The sequence below is a fragment of the Schistocerca serialis genome, chromosome 5, assembly GCF_023864345.2.
Source record: "Schistocerca serialis cubense isolate TAMUIC-IGC-003099 chromosome 5, iqSchSeri2.2, whole genome shotgun sequence".
In the NCBI taxonomy this organism is placed as follows: Eukaryota; Metazoa; Arthropoda; class Insecta; order Orthoptera; family Acrididae; genus Schistocerca; species Schistocerca serialis.
In genome coordinates, this window is record NC_064642.1 from 54,559,328 (window position 1) to 54,581,388 (window position 22,061).

General features: G+C 43.5%; 1 protein-coding gene across 1 annotated transcript in view; it reads right to left on the reverse strand.

The window, feature by feature from the left end:
- Nucleotides 1-22,061, reverse strand: part of LOC126481741 (puratrophin-1-like) — a 728,422-nt gene that overhangs the window by 13,726 nt on the left and 692,635 nt on the right. Inside the window, exons 9-10 of the mRNA XM_050105696.1 lie at nucleotides 17,972-18,148; nucleotides 3,295-3,498 (exon numbers count right to left, since the gene is read on the reverse strand). Coding sequence (XP_049961653.1) covers nucleotides 3,295-3,498; nucleotides 17,972-18,148 — 381 coding nt within the window. The remainder of the gene's footprint in view (nucleotides 1-3,294; nucleotides 3,499-17,971; nucleotides 18,149-22,061) is intronic.

Consider the following 22,061-nt stretch of genomic DNA (forward strand, 5'->3'; position numbering starts at 1 on the left):
CAGAATTACACTGTCGGGGTGAAAAATAGTTACGCACTTTTAATAAATTTATCATACACAAAATACCTAAGCTTGACAGGTACTGTTTCATGACAGACAACTGCATCTTTGCAAAATGGTCCGTCTACCGTTCGACAGTGTCTCCTAAAAATTAGGAACAGCTAATTATAAGCGCCAGATGGTAACTTTAGGTGTTGCTTTTATGACAAGAACTGTTTCTGTCGAAACCGATTGACTGTCATAGTTCTGTCAAATGTGATTAAGACTTTCGTAAATGAAAAAAACATTTCAAATTATTGCGTGGCACAGTTTGACAATGCCAAATTTCACTGACTCGAAATTATTTCTATGCCCGTGGATGAGTCCATTCCGCGGCTGCTTGGTTACGCGTGTGACCATATACAGGCTGCTTCTGTAAAACAGACAGTTTCTGTTCAGGATGTGAAGGAGAAATATCTAATTTACATCTGAAAACACTTCTATCTGTCAGACTTTTATTTCCCTGAGTATATGGTCGAAGAGCTTTATAGCTGCATATTTCACCCCTTTCTGTGCCGAAGTTAAATTCATTAAAAAGTAATGCAGATCATTTTTTCTTCAGGTGTCGTACTTGTGAATACCCCCTTTGCTCTCAAACTGAGATGGATTGTTGATACATGAGGCATGGTTAACCCTACAAGTGTACACCTGTGTATTCTGGCTATGGAGAGATTTTGTTGTTTTAATCAATCTGACCAATATTTTTTGAATGGTCACTGTGACACATATTCACATTGCGTACGTGTTACGTTGCCGAGTGTGAATTACAGTTATGTGGAAATGGCACGTAGGAACGGCATTTTACTAACGGAAGATGCTACACGGTAAGGACTGTTTAGAGGGATTCAATCGTGAGAGTGGTATGAGTGACTTCCGTGATTTAAGTCATTCTGAAGCTGATGTTCCTGCAGCAATTGTGGGCAATGACAAAACTGATCAGTCTGTCGAATCTTCAGACGGCGGAGAAGAAAACAAAACAGTCATCCACAGTAAGAGTGACCACTGCTGGAACACAACTGCCCCTAACAGAAGAGGCCTGCCAATTGCCGATAACATAGGACGTATGCGGTGTCTCAGTTCATTCATTGTTGTTGATAACGGAGGGCAGTCTCCAACTTAAGCATGTTTCTGCAGACTTCTTGTGAAACTATGGTGGATGTATTCGACGTCTGTGTCAGACACTCAGGGACGGGCCAGCGATTTGCCTTTACACAAACAACCTGTTTCTCGGAACTGTTCATGCCATCGTCTAATGCTCTCGGACGATCCACACCAGACCTAATACAGAAGTCACGCAGTCGCACTGCGCTAAACATAGAACACAAAACGCTTTCTGTTGTCCCAGCACCATTTTTACTAGAACTGAAGTGGACCAAGTTTGCTCTTTCCAATAGTTCAATGTTCACACACATCTCAAATAACACAATAGTTATTTTTTAAATCGGATGATTGTTTCTGAAACACACTGTATTCTATATTCAGGTATACATACCATTGAGGACCGATGCCGAGAACATCAATGGCACACTAGATTGCAACAGCCCAGTAAGTCGGCAATCGCTGAGCATTGCTTGTCGGAAATCCACAGCATAGATTATGACCAAACCTAAGTCCTGACACAGACTTCCAAATCTGGGACTGTGACATCAAAGAAGCTATAGAGATCAGAGTAAGGTAGCCACAACTAAATCGTGACAGCGGTTACATCTTTAGCAAGGCGTGGGAACCCGCAATCACCCGCATTAAGAAGAAAAAGGGTATTTCCCAGATTGTACCGACTTCGGGGGAGGAGGGAAGAATAACGAGAGCGGTGCCGGCAGACCCTCCTGAACGAGAAGACCTAGGACGCAGCGCCCAGACGGCGGGAGAACGGACGCTGCATATATATATATAATATATATATATATATATGGCGCCGGCCCACCGCCGGTCAGTACATCAGCGCACCTGATGACGGCAACGTGGTCGATTGCCGAAATATTGTGTCCTATGCACCTCATACCAGGCTGTTCACCTGAGATTTATTTCGTTGTATCCAGACAGTTTCTCTAGCAAATGACTGAGGTTCAATGTGACCCTAGTGTACAGTTCGTGTGACAATTTACGAGGTGTACAATACTAGGATTAGGCTGAAAGACGCCTGTGAGCGAGATCTTCAAACAATTATGTTTACTTCCTTTGGTGCAATGGATACTTGTTACCTATATTTAGTGAGAAGTCATTACCTAATACGACATCAGTGAATGATGAGTTACAAAGTTGGCTATTATTCAAGTGGCAAAAGTTGCCGAACCTGGACGTTTTATCAGTGCCATTCTGTAGACTTTCCACTTAAAAGTAGGTATTAAAGAAGTAGGTATTAAAATTCATGGAGAAGAAATAAAAACATTGAGGTTCGCCGATGACATTGTAATTCTGTCAGAGACAGCAAAGGACTTGGAAGAGCAGTTGAATGGAATGGACAGTGTCTTGAAAGGAGGATATAAGATGAACATCAACAAAAGCAAAACAAGGATAATGGAATGTAGTCGAATTAAGTCGGGTGATGCTGAGGGAATTAGATTAGGAAATGAGACACTTAAGGCTGTAAAGGAGTTTTGCTATTTGGGGAGCAAAATAACTGATGATGGTCGAAGAAGAGAGAATATAAAATGTAGACTGGCAATGGCAAGGAAAGCGTTTCTGAAGAAGAGAAATTTGTTAACATCGAGTATAGTTTTAAGTGTCAGGAAGTCGTTTCTGAAAGTATTTGTATGGAGTGTAGCCATGTATGGAAGTGAAAGATGGACGATAAATAGTTTGGACAAGAAGAGAATAGAAGCTTTCGAAATGTGGTGCTACAGAAGAATGCTGAAGATTAGATAGGTAGATCACGTAACTAATGAAGTATTGAATAGGATTGGGGAGAAGAGAAGTTTGTGGCACAACTTGACAAGAAGAAGGGATCGGTTGGTAGGACATGTTGTAAGGCATCAAGGGATCACCAATTTAGTATTGGAGGGCAGCGTGGAGGGTAAAAATCGTAGAGGGAGACCAAGAGATGAATACACTAAGCAGATTCAGAAGGATGTAGGTTGCAGTAGGTACTGGGAGATGAAAAAGCTTGCACAGGATAGAGTAACATGGAGAGCTGCATCAAACCAGTCTCAGGACTGAAAACAACAACAACAACAACAAGTTTCCATCACTACGCACACACAAGAACTGTTGGCGTACTATACTGTTAGGAGGTGGGCTGCTTCTCTCGTGGCTTACCTTGGCCTGCTCGAGCAGCTTGTCGTTGGCGAGCTTGCGCGCCAGCGCCAGCATCTCGTGGAAGTGGTCCTCCGCGATGGGCGGGTGCGCCATCAGGTACTGGCGCAGGTTGCGCAGCAGCTGCAGGCCCTGCTCCGCCGTCGCCGCCTCGCCAGTCTTCACGCGCGACACGTACTTCATCGTCTCCAGAGCCCACTCGTACGCCTGCAGGCACCACACCAAACAATGCACCTTTCTGGCGGCAAAGATATTGGTCTACCCCTCCCCCAACACCCTGAGAAACTGATTACGGTGACGTCGCCCGAGGTCTAGTTTAAGTTGAAAGGTAATAGATGAAGTTGGCGACACTAACGAATGTGAACGCCAAATAAAGCTTGAGATAATTTACAGGCCTGTAGTGTAGCCTAATGTTTACATTCGCGGCATATTTAACGTAGTTTTCGTAACATAAACAAAAGTGCACGGTAAATTCTAAAAGCCTTTATTAGACAAAGGGAACCTCTTAGACGATTTCTTGTGATGTGTATTAAGTACAGGTTGACCGCCTACCAATTAGGAGAAATGAAATGGGGGCAGGGAGTCAACTATCTTTTACCCATTTTCCACCCACCTTACGGGGAACTGCAGTCGGGTGAGATCGAAGATTGTACTTATCAAGGGTTAACCAGTTCTCCATTGCAAAATTAACTTAGCCGAAAGAACTTTCAGGGAAAAAAGTGTCAAGCAATAAGACAGGACCGGATTTACGCAGATGCCAGGTAGGCTCGGGCCTATGGCGAAGTTTTTATTTTCGGCAGATGTTTTAAAAGATGAGACATTTGCGTGGAATTCGAAAACATTTCAAACAAGCGAACAGCACCGTGTATAGCGTAGCCATTGGTTCATTGTCGAGTTCAGTGGGCAGGCGATTGTTGCCGTCGCTGATCGCAACTGTTGTAAGGTGTTTCGTGTCGGTTGGTGTACGTGTTTACATTCTTTTAGTTGTTAATTGTCATTTGCTCTGTTAACATGCAACACGTCTCCCGAAAGACGAAAATCGCCGATGTTGGCAGTGGCCGGACGCAAAAACACTCGTGGGCCTGAATCACACACCTCTACCGGCTTCAACAGATCTTGAGCTAGGGAGTGTACAAAGAACACCCGTCTTGCCATCCAGAACAAGGCACAAGTCGGCCTTGTTACTTCCCTACTTCCAATGTATGTCTTAAGAGCAGTGTAACAACTTTAGGGCTGAGCTCATGTTTCTTTCATTATATTTTTTGCAATATGGAATTTTAATTTTTTAGTTTAACAAAAAATGACTGGAAACTACAAACGTCGAAAACAAAATGGGAAAGAGTAGCGCAGGGAAAATCGTGCGGTTTGCAAGTACGGAAAAATCTCTGGCCCAGCGGGTAAGGTGAAGTTTCTCGTCTAGCATCGACAGTTCTGTCATCACAGCTGTATTACGCGATTGAATTTGCGTTACTCGGTTCTTCACACCTTTCCCTGCTAGACATTAGATGCACCAAATGAATCATCACGTGTTTCGATGTGTCCCTTTCATGTTTTATTATATCCGGACTGGATACACTAGCTGTTTTAGGTTACTTACGTAAGTAGTGGAAACGATCAAGCAAAACAGTGTATACGCAAAAACCTGCCAATTTTCTGAACGGAGAACCAGACCTGACACATTCAAGGCTTAAGGAAGTTATTGGATAATACAAGAGAACATCGTCGATTAGCCGACGAGAATGCAACTATTCTTGTGCTGAAGCAACACTGGTAGTGGAAACCTCAGAAAACTGACGCTCAGTCCAATTCGATCATGCGCGTCTTATTTACTTTGACCGGCCGGCACAACAATATAGGACATGACAGATACATTACATAAATAATATACAGGGTGTCCCAGCTATCTTGTCCACCCAAAGTATCTCTGGAACAATAACAGCTTTTGGAAAACGACTTTCACCGGTATCAATGTAGGGCTGGGCCCCATGATTGTACATATTTGGAAACATTCTAAAACGAAAGCATATGTGTTTTTTTAACACAAAAGCACATACACAATGGCGTTGATTGCACCGCTATATTCCCATTACATCCCGAGATATTAAGACGCGAAGTTGACGCTTGAAACACCCGACATGCGCTGCTAGCGCACGTCCTGAGGCTCAGGCGTGAACTCCATGCTGCCCGTAATCGCGATGTGATTGACATGCGTAATCACACTTCCATACTTATCAAGAGGTCCGAAACGAATAATACGGTCTGCTGCCATCCTGCATTTACGTCGTACATTCCAGCAGGTATTTATCCCATAGGCTAGGGGTGATACGGTTCTGTAACATATCTGTGTACCGCAACGTTAGTCACAAAGTTAACTTCGCTTATCGTTAATCCGTTACTAAAAAGGTAATGCCGTTCAACGTTAAAACTTTACTTTACTTTACTGTAGATCTAGTGCAAGTGACAGTTAATCATTCACTCGTAATAGTAAAATTCATGTTGATGGTTTTAGTGAAACGAGCAAGTGGACTAAAAGTTTTACCGTTGTTTCGGACCTCTTGAGAGGTATGGAGGTGTGATTACGCATGTCAATCACATCGCGATTACGGGCAGCATGGGGTTCACGCCTGAGCCTCAGGACGTGCGCTAGCAGCGCATGTCGGGTGTTTCAAGCGTCAACTTCGCGTCTTAATATCTCGGGATGTAATGGGAATATTGCGATGCAATCAACGCCATTGTGTATGTGCTTTGTCATGCTATGGATTGCTGAAGAAAAAATATAGGAGGTCCATTTAAAAAACATGTTTGTGTTAAAAAACACACATGCTTTCGATTTAGAATGTTTCCAAATATGTACATTCACGGGGCCCAGCCCTACATTGATACCGGTGAAAGTCGTTTTCCAATAGCTGTTATTGTTCCAGAGATATTTTGGGTGGACAAGATAGCTGGGACACCCTGTATATCTTTACAGTGTGGTAAGAATCAGTCCGAGAAACTCGGAAGGGTGTTCCAGGGGACGTTGTTCTGGGAAATAATTGTTAAGAAAAAATTCAATACGTTGCGCCGCTTCAGACATTTAGCACTCAAGTTAGCCAATTGGGTAGCTCCGCGCGCAAAATCAAAGACTTGCGGAGTCCTTAAATCATCACTGAAACGCTCATCGGCAGTTACGTGTGCCTCTTTCGGAAATGATAAATATAAGCAAGGAGAGCAAAAGCTACGCATCTCCGGTTTGAGGTAACTAGAATTTCCACATGAGAATATCTGATTGCCTGACTTCAATGCTAAATAACTGAAACAGCGCAACGTACCGATTTTTTTTTCTGAATACTTCTCTCTCAACACAACTTGCCCTGCAACTCTTTTCATGCTGTTTCTGGCCACCCTGTGTAACATATATAAAGTATAAATAGGCTCGGTGAATGCGAGGATAGGGCAGGAATTCGGCCATGGCCTTTTCAGCAGACCCAATATAGCATTCACTGAAGTTACTAAGGCGAATGTTAGGGTGATTCCATTAAAAAGGCCTAGACCGAGATATTGGCCCGTCGTCCTAATCCGACCTTACTTCATGTTTTGCATACCTATGTGATTATTACTTTAATGTATCTGACATGTCACATACTGTTGATCCAAATGGTCAAAGGACGAATGAATATGTTCAAAAGTCTTATGAGAGTACTTCGAATTACATGAATGTTAATCTTGCTTGTAGAATATTAAAAGCAAAGACTGCAAAGGCAAGGCGACGAAGAAAGACATACGAAATCCTGTGATAATCACTGTAGAACCACTGGTTGCGTGGTATTTCCTTTTAAAAAACAAAAGTAAACCTATTTTGAGAAAAAATATACGAATTACATAAACTGAGCGTTAAGATAGTTAAATTTCCTCATGATCTTGTGTATCGGAAAGCGTCATGTGGCGTGATGACTTAAACGTATATAACTTCGCACTATTTGTAAAACTAGGAAGTTCAGTAAACTCGTATGTATACAGCCTTTTCTAAATATTTTTGCCAAACTTCCAGTTCACCGCGTGGTTCATTCAGTGAAATAACATGCGAGATGCTGTGTTATTCAATAACCACATTCACCACCACCACTTACGTGAATCTGTAACGCACACGGCAGTGACAAATATCAATCCTCTTAATTTTACAGGAGTTTAAATGAAATAATTACCGATATGAAAGTATAAAGAGATTGGTGAAAAACATAGTAAAAAAGGCAGAAACTATACTTTTGCCGAGAAAAATTAAGCGCAGAAACATTCAAGGCTGTATGTAGACGCATGATTTACCCACAAGTCTTCAGTTTTCGAATCAGGGAAAACAACAATTATAGTGTAGACACTTCTTAGCTTGCAATGCTCCCAATTCGCTGCCCTCGTGGCAATATTATGAACACCTTCTGGCAGCTGCCTTGGCTGTTATAGTCGAGTCAAATTTAACAGCTTCAACTGAAATGACAGTTCCGTTTTTCTGCACAGTATGTGGAAAGCGACAGAAGTTGAAACCGTCTGAATTCAGACGGCGAGCATTCCTCAAGACCACTGCCGCAGCACTTTGAGACGATCAGGTTAGTCGTTTAAACGTCGTTGAAACTGATAGCGTCAACCGGTATGAAGGAAAGGTTTTGTGAATCAAGACCGGAAAAAACATGAGCATTTAACAGGTTTTCCTATAATTTAATGCGTGGCTGCCTGTACACTTGTAACCCCTTACCGTAACTAGCATGCAATAGTTTCACGTGTTGTTCACGTTTGCCGGCCGGAGTGGCCGTGAGGTTCTAGGCGCTACAATCTGGAACCGCGAAACCGCTACGGTCGCAGGTTCGAATCCTGCGTCGGGCATGGATGTGTGTGATGTCCTTAGGTTAGTTAGGTTTAAGTAGTTACAAGTTCTAGGGGACTGATGACCACAGAAGTTAAGTCCCATAGTGCTCAGAGCCATTTTTTTCACCACGTTTTTCGTTTTGTCAACATATGAAGTGACGTAATGGCCACCATATATATGACCATATGCTTATGACGTCATCGTCTGGTCATGACATGAGTTGCCATGCACTGTCAAAGCCCTCAATGATAACATGCAAAAGAGTGACTTTAGGTAGGTCGCCAAATCTAATGCCGAAGATGCATTCCAGAATTTTACTCTACTGATGCTAAGACCTCAACACGTCGAAGTATGTCCCAGCTGATTATCTATCTAATAGCATTTAACGAGTGCAATACAGTTGTCAGACAAGGCTACATTATGTCAGCAATACACTTTCACGGTTACTGATCATGGTAATAACACGACAGGAACTTTAGATTTATCTACAAAACGCTCTCGTAACCGACTCTCGCACAGTTTTTCCACTTGTTCGAGACAACACAATGGTTAAAACTGTTCAAATAATATTTTAGAAGCGTGTTGAATGGGAAAAAATTAGATAACATTAGTTAGCAATCAGGTCTTTTAACTACAATAGAGCTTTACTGTCCTGTCGAATGACTGAATTATGTAATAACACGAAAAAAATCGCGTTTCATGTTGATAACACTACTAAAAATACTCGGAAACACTCACGCCACAGACAACGGCGACTTTAAACGATATATCCTTCGCGTTGTCACTTCGCTCAACAGAAACCATCTCATCGAACTTCTCAGCTGCAGAAACATACATTTTGTCACTTCTCATCAAAAAGAATGTGTACACCAAGCAGAATGTAACGAGCACTTGAGTAATGGCACTGGAAAAAACAAGGGATAGAAAAGCGACGTCCGGGTAAAAACACAAACACAACCACAGCGCTAGCACAGAGCAACTGGCAACGAAAATCATCACACACGCTCTGCGCTGGTGGAGGATACTGGCGTTGTTTGCTTCGATATCCAAAGAGCAGACAAATGTAAACGTCATGTCGTTTGTTCTTCCCCTACTCGATCCGTGCCGATAGAGGGCAGCGATGACACGGGAGTAGTAATGTTACCTACATACACGTTTGAAAGCTCTCGCAAACGACTAGCAAAAAGAATTGTGCGGCACTACTAGTGTAGAAAGACACAGACAGGGCTATTATCGCGTAACCACAACAAACTGGCAATTTTTTGTTAACAAATATCTACGGTAGAAAGAAAGATCTTTTACCCTACAGTTTCACGATATGAATTATGGCCCGTAATAGCGACGACAAAATTTTACTGTGGTAGCCGAGGGTAACATAAAAACGTATAGAAAGAAAAGCAGGTACCGTCTGATATAATTCTATTTTCTGGTATGGATTGTTACATATTATGTTGATGATGTTTTGAAGTGCAATTCACATCTTTAAAAACGGATGAGAATTTAAATGTTATTGCCCCTTGTTGGATGTCAGAAGTAGTTGCATTAAATCGCAAACTAATAACCTCTGCTCAAGTGTAATCAGAAAGGATTTCCGCTAATTTCTTATTATTGATAAGCTCCTCAGCAAAAAAATCATTAGAATATGCTAGAATGAAGGTCTCTAAATTAATTAAGTTGAAGAGAAATTCTGGACTTTGTATACAATGTCCACGTTAACATGGACGCCCCTAATATTTCATAAGAGGGTCGAAATTCCAAACCCGACGTTCAGCAAGCAATAGAAGACAAAAGTGTGGCGACAGATTGATCCATAGCTTCTCTCGTAGTCTGGTTTAGGTTGTAAGGTGACAGTTCGGTTGTGAGTTTGCGCACACTGTGAATGTCATGAAGATCTTTTTGTTGCAGTTATATTTACGTCCCCGATGAACACCCCCATTTTCATACTATGCACTGATATTTTCAAGTTTTTAATATATTGAAGGCGTTAATAACAAGAACTTGGACGCCCAAAACCCTCATGCTGCCGCGGGTACCAAGGTGCAAATACTATAAAACAGGCGTGTTATGTGACGTCATTGTCGTCGTACTGACTGACAGCGTCACAAAACAGAGGTTAAAGATTGTATGTGTAATACTTCTGGTAAACGAGATGCAAGTAATCATAGAGTGAAATATTCACGGCTTCGAGTACAGCCACTTCCGCAAACATTGTCTCGAATATCTTGAAGCTTTTATGGAATGTCTGGGCTTACAGTTTCCAGATTTCACAACGGCGATGCCTATGTCAAAATCACTTCTGCCACCAGCAGACGCAGGATATCATTTCACGAATAACTGTATTCTGTTTGCAATCTTTGTTACAAGTTACCGACAAATTAAAAGCCATTTAATTTTTCCAAGTTAGGAACAAGCCATCGAATATTCAGAGTACTCTTTCAATAGTAAGATTCAACACACGTCCGAAAGTTTACTATTTTCTGAAACTTGTGGCAGGAACAGAGGTTGAACGAGAAAGATAATTATTAGAACTTTTTACACGTTTATAGTTCAACACTGATATATTACTGTAAAAACGTTGGTTCTTAAAGACGGACTTCCATCGGTATTTAGTAAGCAACAACTCGAAAGAGTCATTCTTAATTTTCCGGTTTTTATGTTCATCTGCCCTAACATCCCACAATGTCGACAATGGTTTGTACATTTAGACGCAGTCTAATACGGACGACTTTTCTATTTTTTTTGAACTCATTTTTGCAGGTTAACACAACAGGGAACACAAAGTAGCCTAGATGCTGTACTTCAACGAAACACGTGAACGACTGGAAAGGATATTCTTAATACTGCCTACAGACGGCACAGAATTTCCCTGGTAGCGCAATAATTTCAAAACTTGCTGATAAGCGTAAATCATTGCACTACCTCTCCACCCTTCCCAATATTACTGTACATCCGAAAATATTGACCGTTTAGGCGTCTCTTAACGAAAACAAGCAAATTCTAAGTGGAGCTTCGTTCGCCAGTAATGAAAAGCCGACAAGCGTTATCGCAACACATGCCAAATCGGACAAAATACGTCTTACCTTCAAGAAATGTAAGCACGATACCCACTGGCAAAAGGAAAATTGTTTTTCATTTCAGTATACATCTAGCTAACTTGAACATTTCTAGAAATTAGAACTTTGGACTCACATTACTGGATGGATACTAAGTCTTTTTTTTATTTTTGCAATATGAATAGCATTACCTTTCTCCAGAAAGCTGTGAAACGTGCTAAAGCATCCATTTTCAACATTCTCCCACTACAAGCACAGAAACAAAACAACGAATCGTAGCACTCAGTTTGCTTGCCGCGGACTTACCTGGCAGTGGGCACAACACTGTAGGCGCACATGAAAAAGAACCGCGCGGCAGCATGAAAAGAATGCCGCCTACTGTGGACCAACAATTGACGTGCTCGTGTGCGACATAATCAAACGACGGAACTGCAGCGAACTTTTAAAGTGGGGGAAATAAATTACTCATACAGAGAGCCCATTGACCTCGTACGGTATTCCTCGATCGCTATTACCCTCACAATGGCCGACAGTTTGTCACTTGTGCCACGACGTAAAAACATCACGACTGACTGAACTTCTCAGGCGTTCTGTTTCTGGCGGGAAAAGCTTCTGGTTCTGTTTCCTGCCACACTCCAGTTCTCTGTTTAAAAACGTTGTTCTTTATAAGTCGGGAAAGCTACTAAACAATAACTGTATATATTTCACACGAGGATGAAAACCACTTTCCGTTTATTGCAGACAACGCTTCAGTATTCAAATAAATAATATTAATGGCGTTAATGCGCACACATGACAAACAGTGAGTTTCATACACAGTTTTCAATTACTACATGCTTTTCGCCACTTTGAAAGTTCATTCCTTTACACACCCAACTTCCAATAGAACGCGGATCGATGTATTCAGCGAAAAAGGAAACCCTTATCGACCCCGAACCATGGTCGTACCCAGAAGGGGCAGCTGCCTCCTCCAGAAAAAAAGAAAATCTTACTAACTGAATTCGCATCACGCCTGACACCGGAGCATTTGAGGAATGGATCAGCTAGATCTTGGTATCTCGTTTCATATCTTGCCTTCTACAATTTCCGTGCTTTCCTGTTACAATTCAACACAGCACGAAGATTTTTACTAATACTTTATTCGTATTAGAGAGCGATGAGAACAAAAGAGAACGCTACTACCCTCAACTTAGCACAGTGCAATTAGGCTACCTGACGAGTACGGGTAAATACTGTGATGGTACCACGAGAAGAGGCTAGTGAACTCTATAAACAACTTGGCTGCCCCAAAAATGTCTCGTTAATGGACAGCGGGTTCATCCGTTGATAATGTGGGCTCTCTTAGTTACACGGATCAATGCGATTTAATCCGTAACTCAGTGCGTCAGAGTGTATCTTTCACCAGTCTACATGCTCAAGAAAACTATCATTTTCGGAACAACGTCTTTTCATAACCGCAACCCATCACAGTTTGTCGTCACCTAACCGTTAGTGAAACACGTATTTATTGACATTTACGAACGACGTCAGAATGGTTATACAGTGTTTTCAATCCGAAGTTTAAGAAACATTTTGTATAGCTTGCACATTCCTTTTTCGTAATAACGAGCTTTTTTATATTTCTTTACAAATACGTTTGTCCAGTTTTAACATGACCACTGCCCACCCCATTGACGGCTTCTTCCTGTTAAACGCTAGCTATACGGCTCAGTGTTAGTGAAGAAATTTGTACAAATAAAGCAACTTGTAATTGATTGCTTCACGTGTACATTGTTCAACTTGCAGATATTAAAATACTACTCGTAGCTGAGCTTAGATGCAAGGGATAACAGCCAGCGAGACTGAAATATACTGCTGCCGACGTAAATAACGAGAGTTGCTTCAGTTTAATTGGGCCAGATCAGTCACCAGTCATCATTTTATACTTACTGCAACCAACATTCTCAGAGACCTGCTTTGCTTTACTTGAGTCTTGTGCCTTTCTGCATCTTTTGATTCCAACAGTCTATCATACTAGTTAGTTCTACAATACGAGTACAAGTAGATCCGGGTCCCATCCATTGCGATGACAGCACCGAGATTTATGAACGCATTTATATTTCTCATTCTATGCACAAAGCTTCCTTTCCTGTAACGCCAGTATCCAAACTTCAAAGGTATAGTATTTCAGACACATTCAGCTACTATTCTGCAGGGAACATCCGACATTCCGTACAATTTTAGAACTTTCTGTTCGGTTCTAGGTTAACGTTGAACTTCAGTTATCTAATACTGTACAGCACATTTTTCTGCGTGAGTCTCAGTTAATTCGTAGATTTTCCTTCGTATTGCTCGTCATTTTAAAATTTTTGTGGATTACTGTTGTATTGTTTTCCTATCCTCGTTGTCCTTCTTTCCAATAAATGCCTCACACAGTAGGCAACACATTCCGCTTCGTAATACTACATGCCCTTTTTCCTGCGAAACACAATTGTACTGATGCCCTTTGTCTTGACATTCGTTCCTCTCCTCCATTTTAGTTTCCTTATTTTCAAAATATTCTCTTTTGACAAACTTTAGAAATGATGAAACTTCCTGGCAGATTAAAAAAATTTAGAAATGATGTACGTAACTCGTGGTTTCTCCTTTTGGGTAAAGACTTGAAGTGTGTTACGCAATAAGTTCACAAGTCTCGTTTCTTACTTGTCAGTATTATTTAGCTATCTATTACGTACTTTTTTCAGTCTATCGAATACCCTCTACCTTCACCTCGTCACGTAAAAAGCTTTTTCCATGCACTGAACCCAACTGGCTGTGTTAACTCGTTTTTATCTATTAATGAGTAAAATATGTAACAGCTGACTAGTTTGGTACAAAAGTCAAACAATTATTTAAGTTGCTTTGGTTTTCGAGGTGACTTCTCACGTGAGGAGTCTCGACAGTATTATCTGCCTGAGGCTATGCGCTAGCAGACTCCATTAGCCCGATAACGGGAGAAGAAAGTGGAAAGAAAAGCCGCCACCGAATGCGATACGACCATATCAGGGGCCTGTGACGGGGAAATCCCATTCTGTTGAGTGTTTTCCAAGACAATGGTCTACGGGAGAATGTCGTAGTTCGTAGAACTATATTATAAAACCTGGCACCTATCTTAACGCTGTATTTATTACAGAGATTATTCCATTCCATGGTCGACTGACTGGTACAGCAACCGGTTTTCATAATTATATAAAGAGATAGCCTCGGTTGCAAAGTTATGTTTTATGTTTTTATTTTTATTTCGCAACCTAGACTGTCTCTTTACTGCATTTATTTTTATTTGCTGTGACTGACTGCTGCGTCAATTCTAAATGGACATTTGTAAGGGTCTAATGCAGGTTGGCAAAAGATTTCAATGTGACACGTTCCTTTATGAATTCGGCTTTTCAGATTGTAATGTTCTACGCTTCTCGCGAGCATAGCGTTTGGCATGGAAAACAATGCTAATTTTTTGCAGGAATTTATTTTATTCTTAGTTATGTACACGGTATTTTAATTTTATGTGACTAGTTGAAACTGGTTCTTATTAATGAGCAACACACACGAGGAAAAATTCATAGCACCAATATTTCCCTGGTTCTCCTCTGTTTCTCATAAGTTCCAAATAAGAAAAACGAGAGAGCGCTCAGAGGCAAGTTGGAGCTTTGAATCTTTGCTCGTCCGGGCTCTTGCTCGTCCGGGCTCTACGATCTGAAGACACTATGGAGTGTACTAAAGAAAAGAGGTTATCCTATGCACGTCATAAAGCTGCTGAAATATATGTACACAGGTACTAAAATAATAATTAAAGCAGGTGAAAAAATTCCACGTATAGTACCTGTGAACCAAGGTGCCAGGCAAAGATGCAGTTTATCACGAACATTATTTAATACATACGCTGACGACATCATAAGAAGATGGAAACAAGAAACAGAAGCAGGGTTAGAGATATCGCAGCATGGAAGCACAAAAACAGCCTTCTTGCAGACGATCAGCTTACTGTATTTAACGATGAAAATAAATTACAATATGCTACGCCTAAGTCGCACCTGCTGAGCAAAGAATAGACTACGGAAATGTCAAATAATAAAACAATGGTAGCGGCATTTAAAGGAGTTGAGCTAATTAGATCAGAAACTATTATCAATAACAGAATAACTGAACAAGTCAGCAGTTTTAATTATTTAGGAAAACAAATAAGTTAGAATGAAATGAATACCCCCAGCTGCATACAGGCGTTGATGTAAGTCAACGGGGACAGTTGAAAATGTGTGCCCCGACCGGGATCTCCTGCTTACATGGCAGACGCTCTGTCCATCTGAGCCACCGAGGACACAGAAGATAGCGAGACCCACATTCGCAACTTACTGTCCCGCGCTATATTCATAGTGCCCCTGCCCATTATACTCATTACTCGTGGCTTTACCGCCGATCCCCGCCGTAAGAGTTCGGACGATGTTTGTGCATCTGCACAGGAGAAGATGGTCAAATGGCCGGTGAGCCTTAACTATATATATATATATATATATATATATATATATATATATATATATATATATAACCAAATAAGTTGCTAGCATAACAGAGATATAGACAACAAGCTTCATCAGTTTCGATATCACTGAATTATGTACACGGTGTTCCAGGAGGAATGGTCAGTATTCAAGGATATGACAGAAACGATCATTCGAAGCAAAGGTCTAGTGATCGTGGGTTCTGCATCTTCAGGTCTATCAGCGTGTCTTCATCTTCGCTACTGAGAAACAAATCTCTTCCGCTTTTAAGGTGTGCATTTTAGACCGCACGCTTACTAGACAATTTTTTTTTGTTTTCATCCATACTAACTGTTCCCACAATATGGAAAGCAAAGAGCTTGCAGTAGAAGAGATTTGTTTCTCAGTATCGAAGATGAGGAAGTGCTCACAGCTCTTATGGTATGCGTTTTAGAGGTCGTGTTTACCAGACCTTTTTGCTTCGAATGATCGTTCCTGTGATATCCCTGAATAATGGTCATTTCTGCTGCGACGCACTGTACACAGCGCCACCATTAATAAAACGGACAAATAGCAGTGAATGTTTCCTGACTGGAAATGGAGGGAACAAAAGGTCTTACGAACATGTTGTGCGGAAATGCATCGTTGCCACCGTAGATGGCGCTGACGAATGACAATTCCTTTGACCACGTGTGATGTGTTCCTCGTGTGTTGCAGGCTGTGTGATTGACACAGCGTACTGTAAGCGGCAGAATGGTCCGGTAGTCATGTCGGGAACCAACCGAGACTGTGTTTGTGCACATCACACAACATTTCAAGCCCTTTTTGTGCGTTTGTGTGATCAGGGGTTCTTTCAGACAGACGAACGTGCGGAGAGGCAGCGGTCTGTACGTGCACCAGATTTGGAGCTTGTACTAGGGTTCAGCTCAATGTCCTGTAGAACCCCGACTTCCAAATTTGATGTACGCATGGACCGCTGCCTCCCTGCACGTCCACCTGTCTGAGCAGACCCATGATCACACAAACGTTCAAAAACGGCTCGAAATGTTGTGTGGTTGGTATCTATGAGGGTACTTATTTCGCTATAGTTATGCTGCTTCTCGACTGTTTCCACCTGCTTCGTTGTACAGAAACAGTATTCAACTCTAGAATGAATTTTCACTCTACAGCGGAGTGTGCGCTGATATGAAACTTCCTAGCGGATTAAAACTGTGTGCCGGACTGAGACTCGAACCCGGGACCTTGGAAGGTAGGAGATGAGATAGTGGCGCAATTAGAGCTGTGAGGACGGGGCGTGAGTCGTGCTTGGGTAGAGCACTTGCCCGCGGAAGGCATAGGTCCCGAGTTCGAGTCTCGGTCCGGCACACAGTTTTAATCCGCCTGGAAGTTTCAGTATTCAACTCGTTCCCGAGATGAACACCAGGCCATTCTGCTGCTTACAGTACACTGCGCCAATCACACAGCCTGCAACACTCAAGGAACACACCGCACGTGGTCAGGGGAACTGTTATTCCTCCGCACCATCTACCGTGGTAACATTGCATTTCCGGACACATGTTCGGAGGACCTTTCCTCCTCCATTCCCAGTCAGGTATCCGTCCCTGCAATTTGCCAGTTTTATTAATGTTCACCCTGTATGTGGCACTATTAATAGATCCTTAAAGAACGGTGTTAGGATGGAAGCAAAAGCAAAGTTTTGTAAAATTATGGCTGTGACATCTCTGTAGTGAAACTACGGTTTTGGCAAACAGGGATAAGTGCAAAATACAAATAGCTGAAATGAGTGTAAACAGTCTTCACGGGTTTGCCGCCGGATGATATTGTGCAAATTCCACAATATTGCCTCGGAGCAACTGTCCGACATTTTCAGGTGGTTGACCCTTGCTGGTGGCTAGGAACAACTGATGACTGACGGCAATACTGTGGAATTTGCACAATATCATCCGGCGGCAAACCCGTGAAGACTTGTTGCAACATATCCACTGGGAAAGCTTGCAGAGTCACAGCTGAAATGAGATTTCTAGAAACAGTGATAGGCTGCACATAATAAGCCCGGATTAGGAATGGGCAAATTAGAGAAGAACTGAATGCTGAAGGGATGAACGACACGAAACACGTGGAAAGACCACGTGAGCAGAACGACAGGAGAAAGGCTGATGGAGCAACTGTGAAGGTACAGTCCGAAAGGAAGAAGGGACACTGGTTGGTCCAAAATGAAATGGGCTCAACAATAACCTTTGAAGACGGAACAAACTGTTAGCCAAATCCTACAGGGTTGGCGCAGACTGAACTAGGCTGACCTTGTCGAGGAGGCAGAAGCAGCGCGAGGTGTCCTCGAGTCGCTCCCGCGTGTCCTCGAGTCGTTCGCTGAAGCCGAGCAGGTGGGTCTTGAGCGAGCGCGCCAGCTCCCGCAGGCCGCCACCGCGGGCCTCTCCGGAGCACTCCTCCAGCAGGTCCGAGCCCTTGTCCAGGTGGCGCTGCAACAACAAAGACAGCCACATCAGCACCGCTGCAAGTTGTCTCTGTATACATACTCAATAAAAGCTTTCTGGTCCAAATACATGAAGTGGAAGGCCGAGTATGGGATCAAAAATTGCCTTGTCGCAAGGGCAACATATCCAACAGCTGGAAAACATACTGTGAAGCGCAGTAGTAAGACATATTTTGTATTGACCTTCGTGTTCAACCAAAAAGTCTCTCGTTTTCGGAGGCGCAATTCATGTAAAATGGGGCAAAAAATGGCTAATGGATCGCAGTTGAGGCCAATTGGATCAAATATAGAGTGTGTTTCAAAATCTTGGCATCAAACGTTTAGGGCTGACGGATCACTTCATGGGGAACAACTTTTGTTGGAGACAAAATTTTGGCTTACGCTCCCTGGCGACGGTGGGCATCGTTTAAGACTGGTTATGCCCCTTAGAGGCGACACGGTGTGGGCACTCTGCAGCGTTCCTATGTAATGCGTGTTGCCTATCATCCAGTCATCTGCCCCTTGCGAAACAGGGGGAGCGCGCGGACACGGAATTTAGCGGCAGTCAGTAGCGAGCCAGTGGGTGTGTTGGACCTTGCATCGAGCTACAGACCCCCTTGAAGATGTCTCCGGCAGACGAGGACGAAACGTTGGGAATTAACACAGAAATCATCAACCGACCACGGCATAACAGCCCGGATAATTATAATGGATATTACGGAAAAACAAATTTTTTGTCGAAAACGGACATATCGTGACTGGTTACCTTCTATCCTCGCCATTTCGCTGTAGAAACAACGGCGGTCCTTTGACCACTGTGTCTGAAATGCTGTTACTGAGTATTACGATCAAAAATATGTTCAAATGTGTGTGAAATCTTATGGGACTTAACTGCTAAGATCATCAGTTCCTAAGCTTACACACTACTTAACCTCAATTATCCTAAGGACAAACACACACACACACCCCTTCCCGAGGGAGGACTCGAACCTCCGCCGGGATCAGCCGCACAGTCCACGACTACAGCGCCCTAGACCGCTCGGCTAATCCCCCACGGCAGTATTACGATCCCTGTAATTTAGTGGTGTCCGAATTTATGAACTAGTGGTCTGTCTCGATCCCTCTTTAATGTCGCATATGCGACCGTATCTCTCCGGTTCTGCGGGCGGCAGCCGCCGCCACGGGCCGCAAGATGAGCGTCCGGCGGAAGGCGGCGGCGGCGGCGGCGGCGGTGGTCGCTGTTTGCTGACACAGCGTGGCGCCGATGCGCGCCCGTATCGACCCCCCGCTGTTTGGCAGTTCCAGATTTAAAAGTCCATCGCCAGCGCCTAACGGGGTCAGCGACGCTCCCGCTGTTTACGCGGCCCGCTGCGTGGCAGATGCCATAAAAATACGCCGGCACGATCGGAAACAAAACAGCGGCTCGTGGAGGTCGTTCACTCACGCACTGGCAAGGCGCCAACTCCGGGGGTGCTCTGCAGTTCCGCGCGGTGTCGTCCGGCTTTGAACACGTCACTTGGGATGAGCTAGAATAGGAGTTTATAACCAAATTCTGCACGGCCGCAGAGGTCAGTGAAAGCGGAATGACACACCGAGATCGTGACGACTCATATGTGATTTGTTGGCACAACATTGTCAGAGAAATCCACCATAGATTCAGCGCCGTTGTCTACAAAGCTCTCAAGAATCTCGCCATTGACGTCAGGAGCCTGTACATATGTACTGATATTGTTGTTGTCGTTGTGGTCTTCAGTCCAGAGACTGGTTTGATGCAGCTCTCCATGCTACATACAGTAAAGCTGCATGCCCTCGGGAAAAATTACGGCTGTAGTTTACCCTTGCTTTCAGCCGTTCGCAGTACCAGCACAGCAAGGCCGTTTTGGTTAGTGTTACAAGGCCAGAAGAGTCAATCATCCAGACTGTTGCCCCTGCAACTACTGAAAGGGCTGCTGCCCCTCTTCAGGAACCACACGTTTGTCTGGCCTCTCAACAGATACCCCTCCGTTGTGGTTGCACCTACGGTACGGCTATCTGTATCACTGAGGCACGCAAGCCTCCCCACCTACGGCAAGGTCCATGGTTCAAGGGGGGTGGGACTGATATTATGCTACCTGAATTTTCAAATTAAAACATATCCGTTACGCTGCCTAGCGTTTCTACACACATTTTTATATGTCGGTCGTCAGGAAGCGGAAGTTATCTACCAGTTGTAAGATGTAAAAAAACTGGCTGAATCTACCTTTTGCACATCTCCACAGACAAAACGTGTTCCGGCGTAACGTCAAGCACCGGCACTTCGGCCAAGAACGTTACAGCGGAGAGGGCTGCGAGACGACGTCATACAACAGTATGCTCACAGACCCCTCTCTAGGACGACACCGAGACAGGAGCGGCATCTAGGATTGGGTTGATTAGGAGGGAGGAGACCAGACAGCGAGGTCATCGGTCTCATCACTTTAGGACGGGGAAGGAAGTCGGCCGTGCCCTTTCAAAGGAACCATTCCGGCATTTGCCCGGAGCGATTTAGGGAAAGCACGGAAAACCTAAATCAGGATGGTCAGACGCGGGATTGAACAGTCGTCCTCCGGAATGCTCGGTGCGGCATCTAGAGAATATAAGCTCCGCTCCGCCTGGCCGCAGCCCCAGTCGAAGTCTAGCCGATCTACGAGAGCTCCAGCAGTGACTTAGGTAATGTATTGTTTTCCTGTATTGGAAATGTATATGCTGAAGAGACTGCTTATTTGTCTGTTCCCATTTGCTTGCGATACCACTGTAATTTGTCAAAGTTAAGTATTGCCATTTATCTTACTGTAATAAAAATCTATTAATACGATTTGCTTGAACTGTTGTTTATCGAGCCCAAAAAGCAGGTCTCCTAGGCACCATATACGATAGTTGTCCAGAAAGTAAGTTTCGATCGTTCTCGAAATGGAAACCAAAGTGAAAACCAGAAACGTTTGAAACTTCCTGGCAGATTAAAGCTGTGTGCCAGACCGAGACTCGAACTCGGGACCTTTGCCTTTCGCGGGCAAGTGCTCTACCATCTGAACTACCCAAGCACGACTCACGTCCCGTCCTCACAGCTTTACTTCTGCCAGTACCTCGTTTCCTACCTTCCAAACTTTACAGAAGCTCTCCTGCGAACCTTGCAGAACTAGCACTCCTGAAAGAAGGGATATTGCGCAGTTGCGGAGACATGGCTTGGCCACAACCTAGGGAATGTAGGAGAAGGTAGGAGACGAGATACTGGCAGAAGTAAAGCTGTGAGGGCGGGGCGCGAGTCGTGCTTTGGTAGCTCAGTTGGTTAGCCGGCACGGTAGCTCAGCGTGTTCGGTCAGAGGGTTAGCAGCCCTCTGTGAAAAAAAAAAAAAAAAAAAAAAAACTGAGCTAAACGATCAACAACGAACTTAAACGGATGTCTTACGACGTCCGCCTCGAGCAGAAGCAACGAACAACAGCGAACAAAATGAGATTAAAAAAAAAAGTTGGTAGAGCATTTGCCCGCGAAAGGCAAAGGTCCCGAGTTCGAGTCTCGGTCCGGCACACAGCTTTAATCTGCCAGGAAGTTTCACATCAGCGGACACTCCGCTGTAGAGTGGAAATTTCATTCCAGAAACGTTTTATTTGCAACAGTTAGGTACACCTTCCACCTACTTCTCTACATAGACGCTGCTCCAACTTCGAGTTTTGTCGTAGTGTCGTATCAACTTTCCAATATCCTCGTCATAGAAAGCAGCTGGTTGTGCTTTTGGACAGTTATCTGCACTGGTCTGCAGCTCGTTATCTGTGGAAAAATTTTGTCTTCATAGCCAGCGGTACTTGCGAGCCGAGATGAGACTCAGGGGGAGCTAATTATGGACTGAATTGTGGGTAATCAAACACTTCTCATCAGAAACGCTGCAGGAGCGTCTTCATTGCCC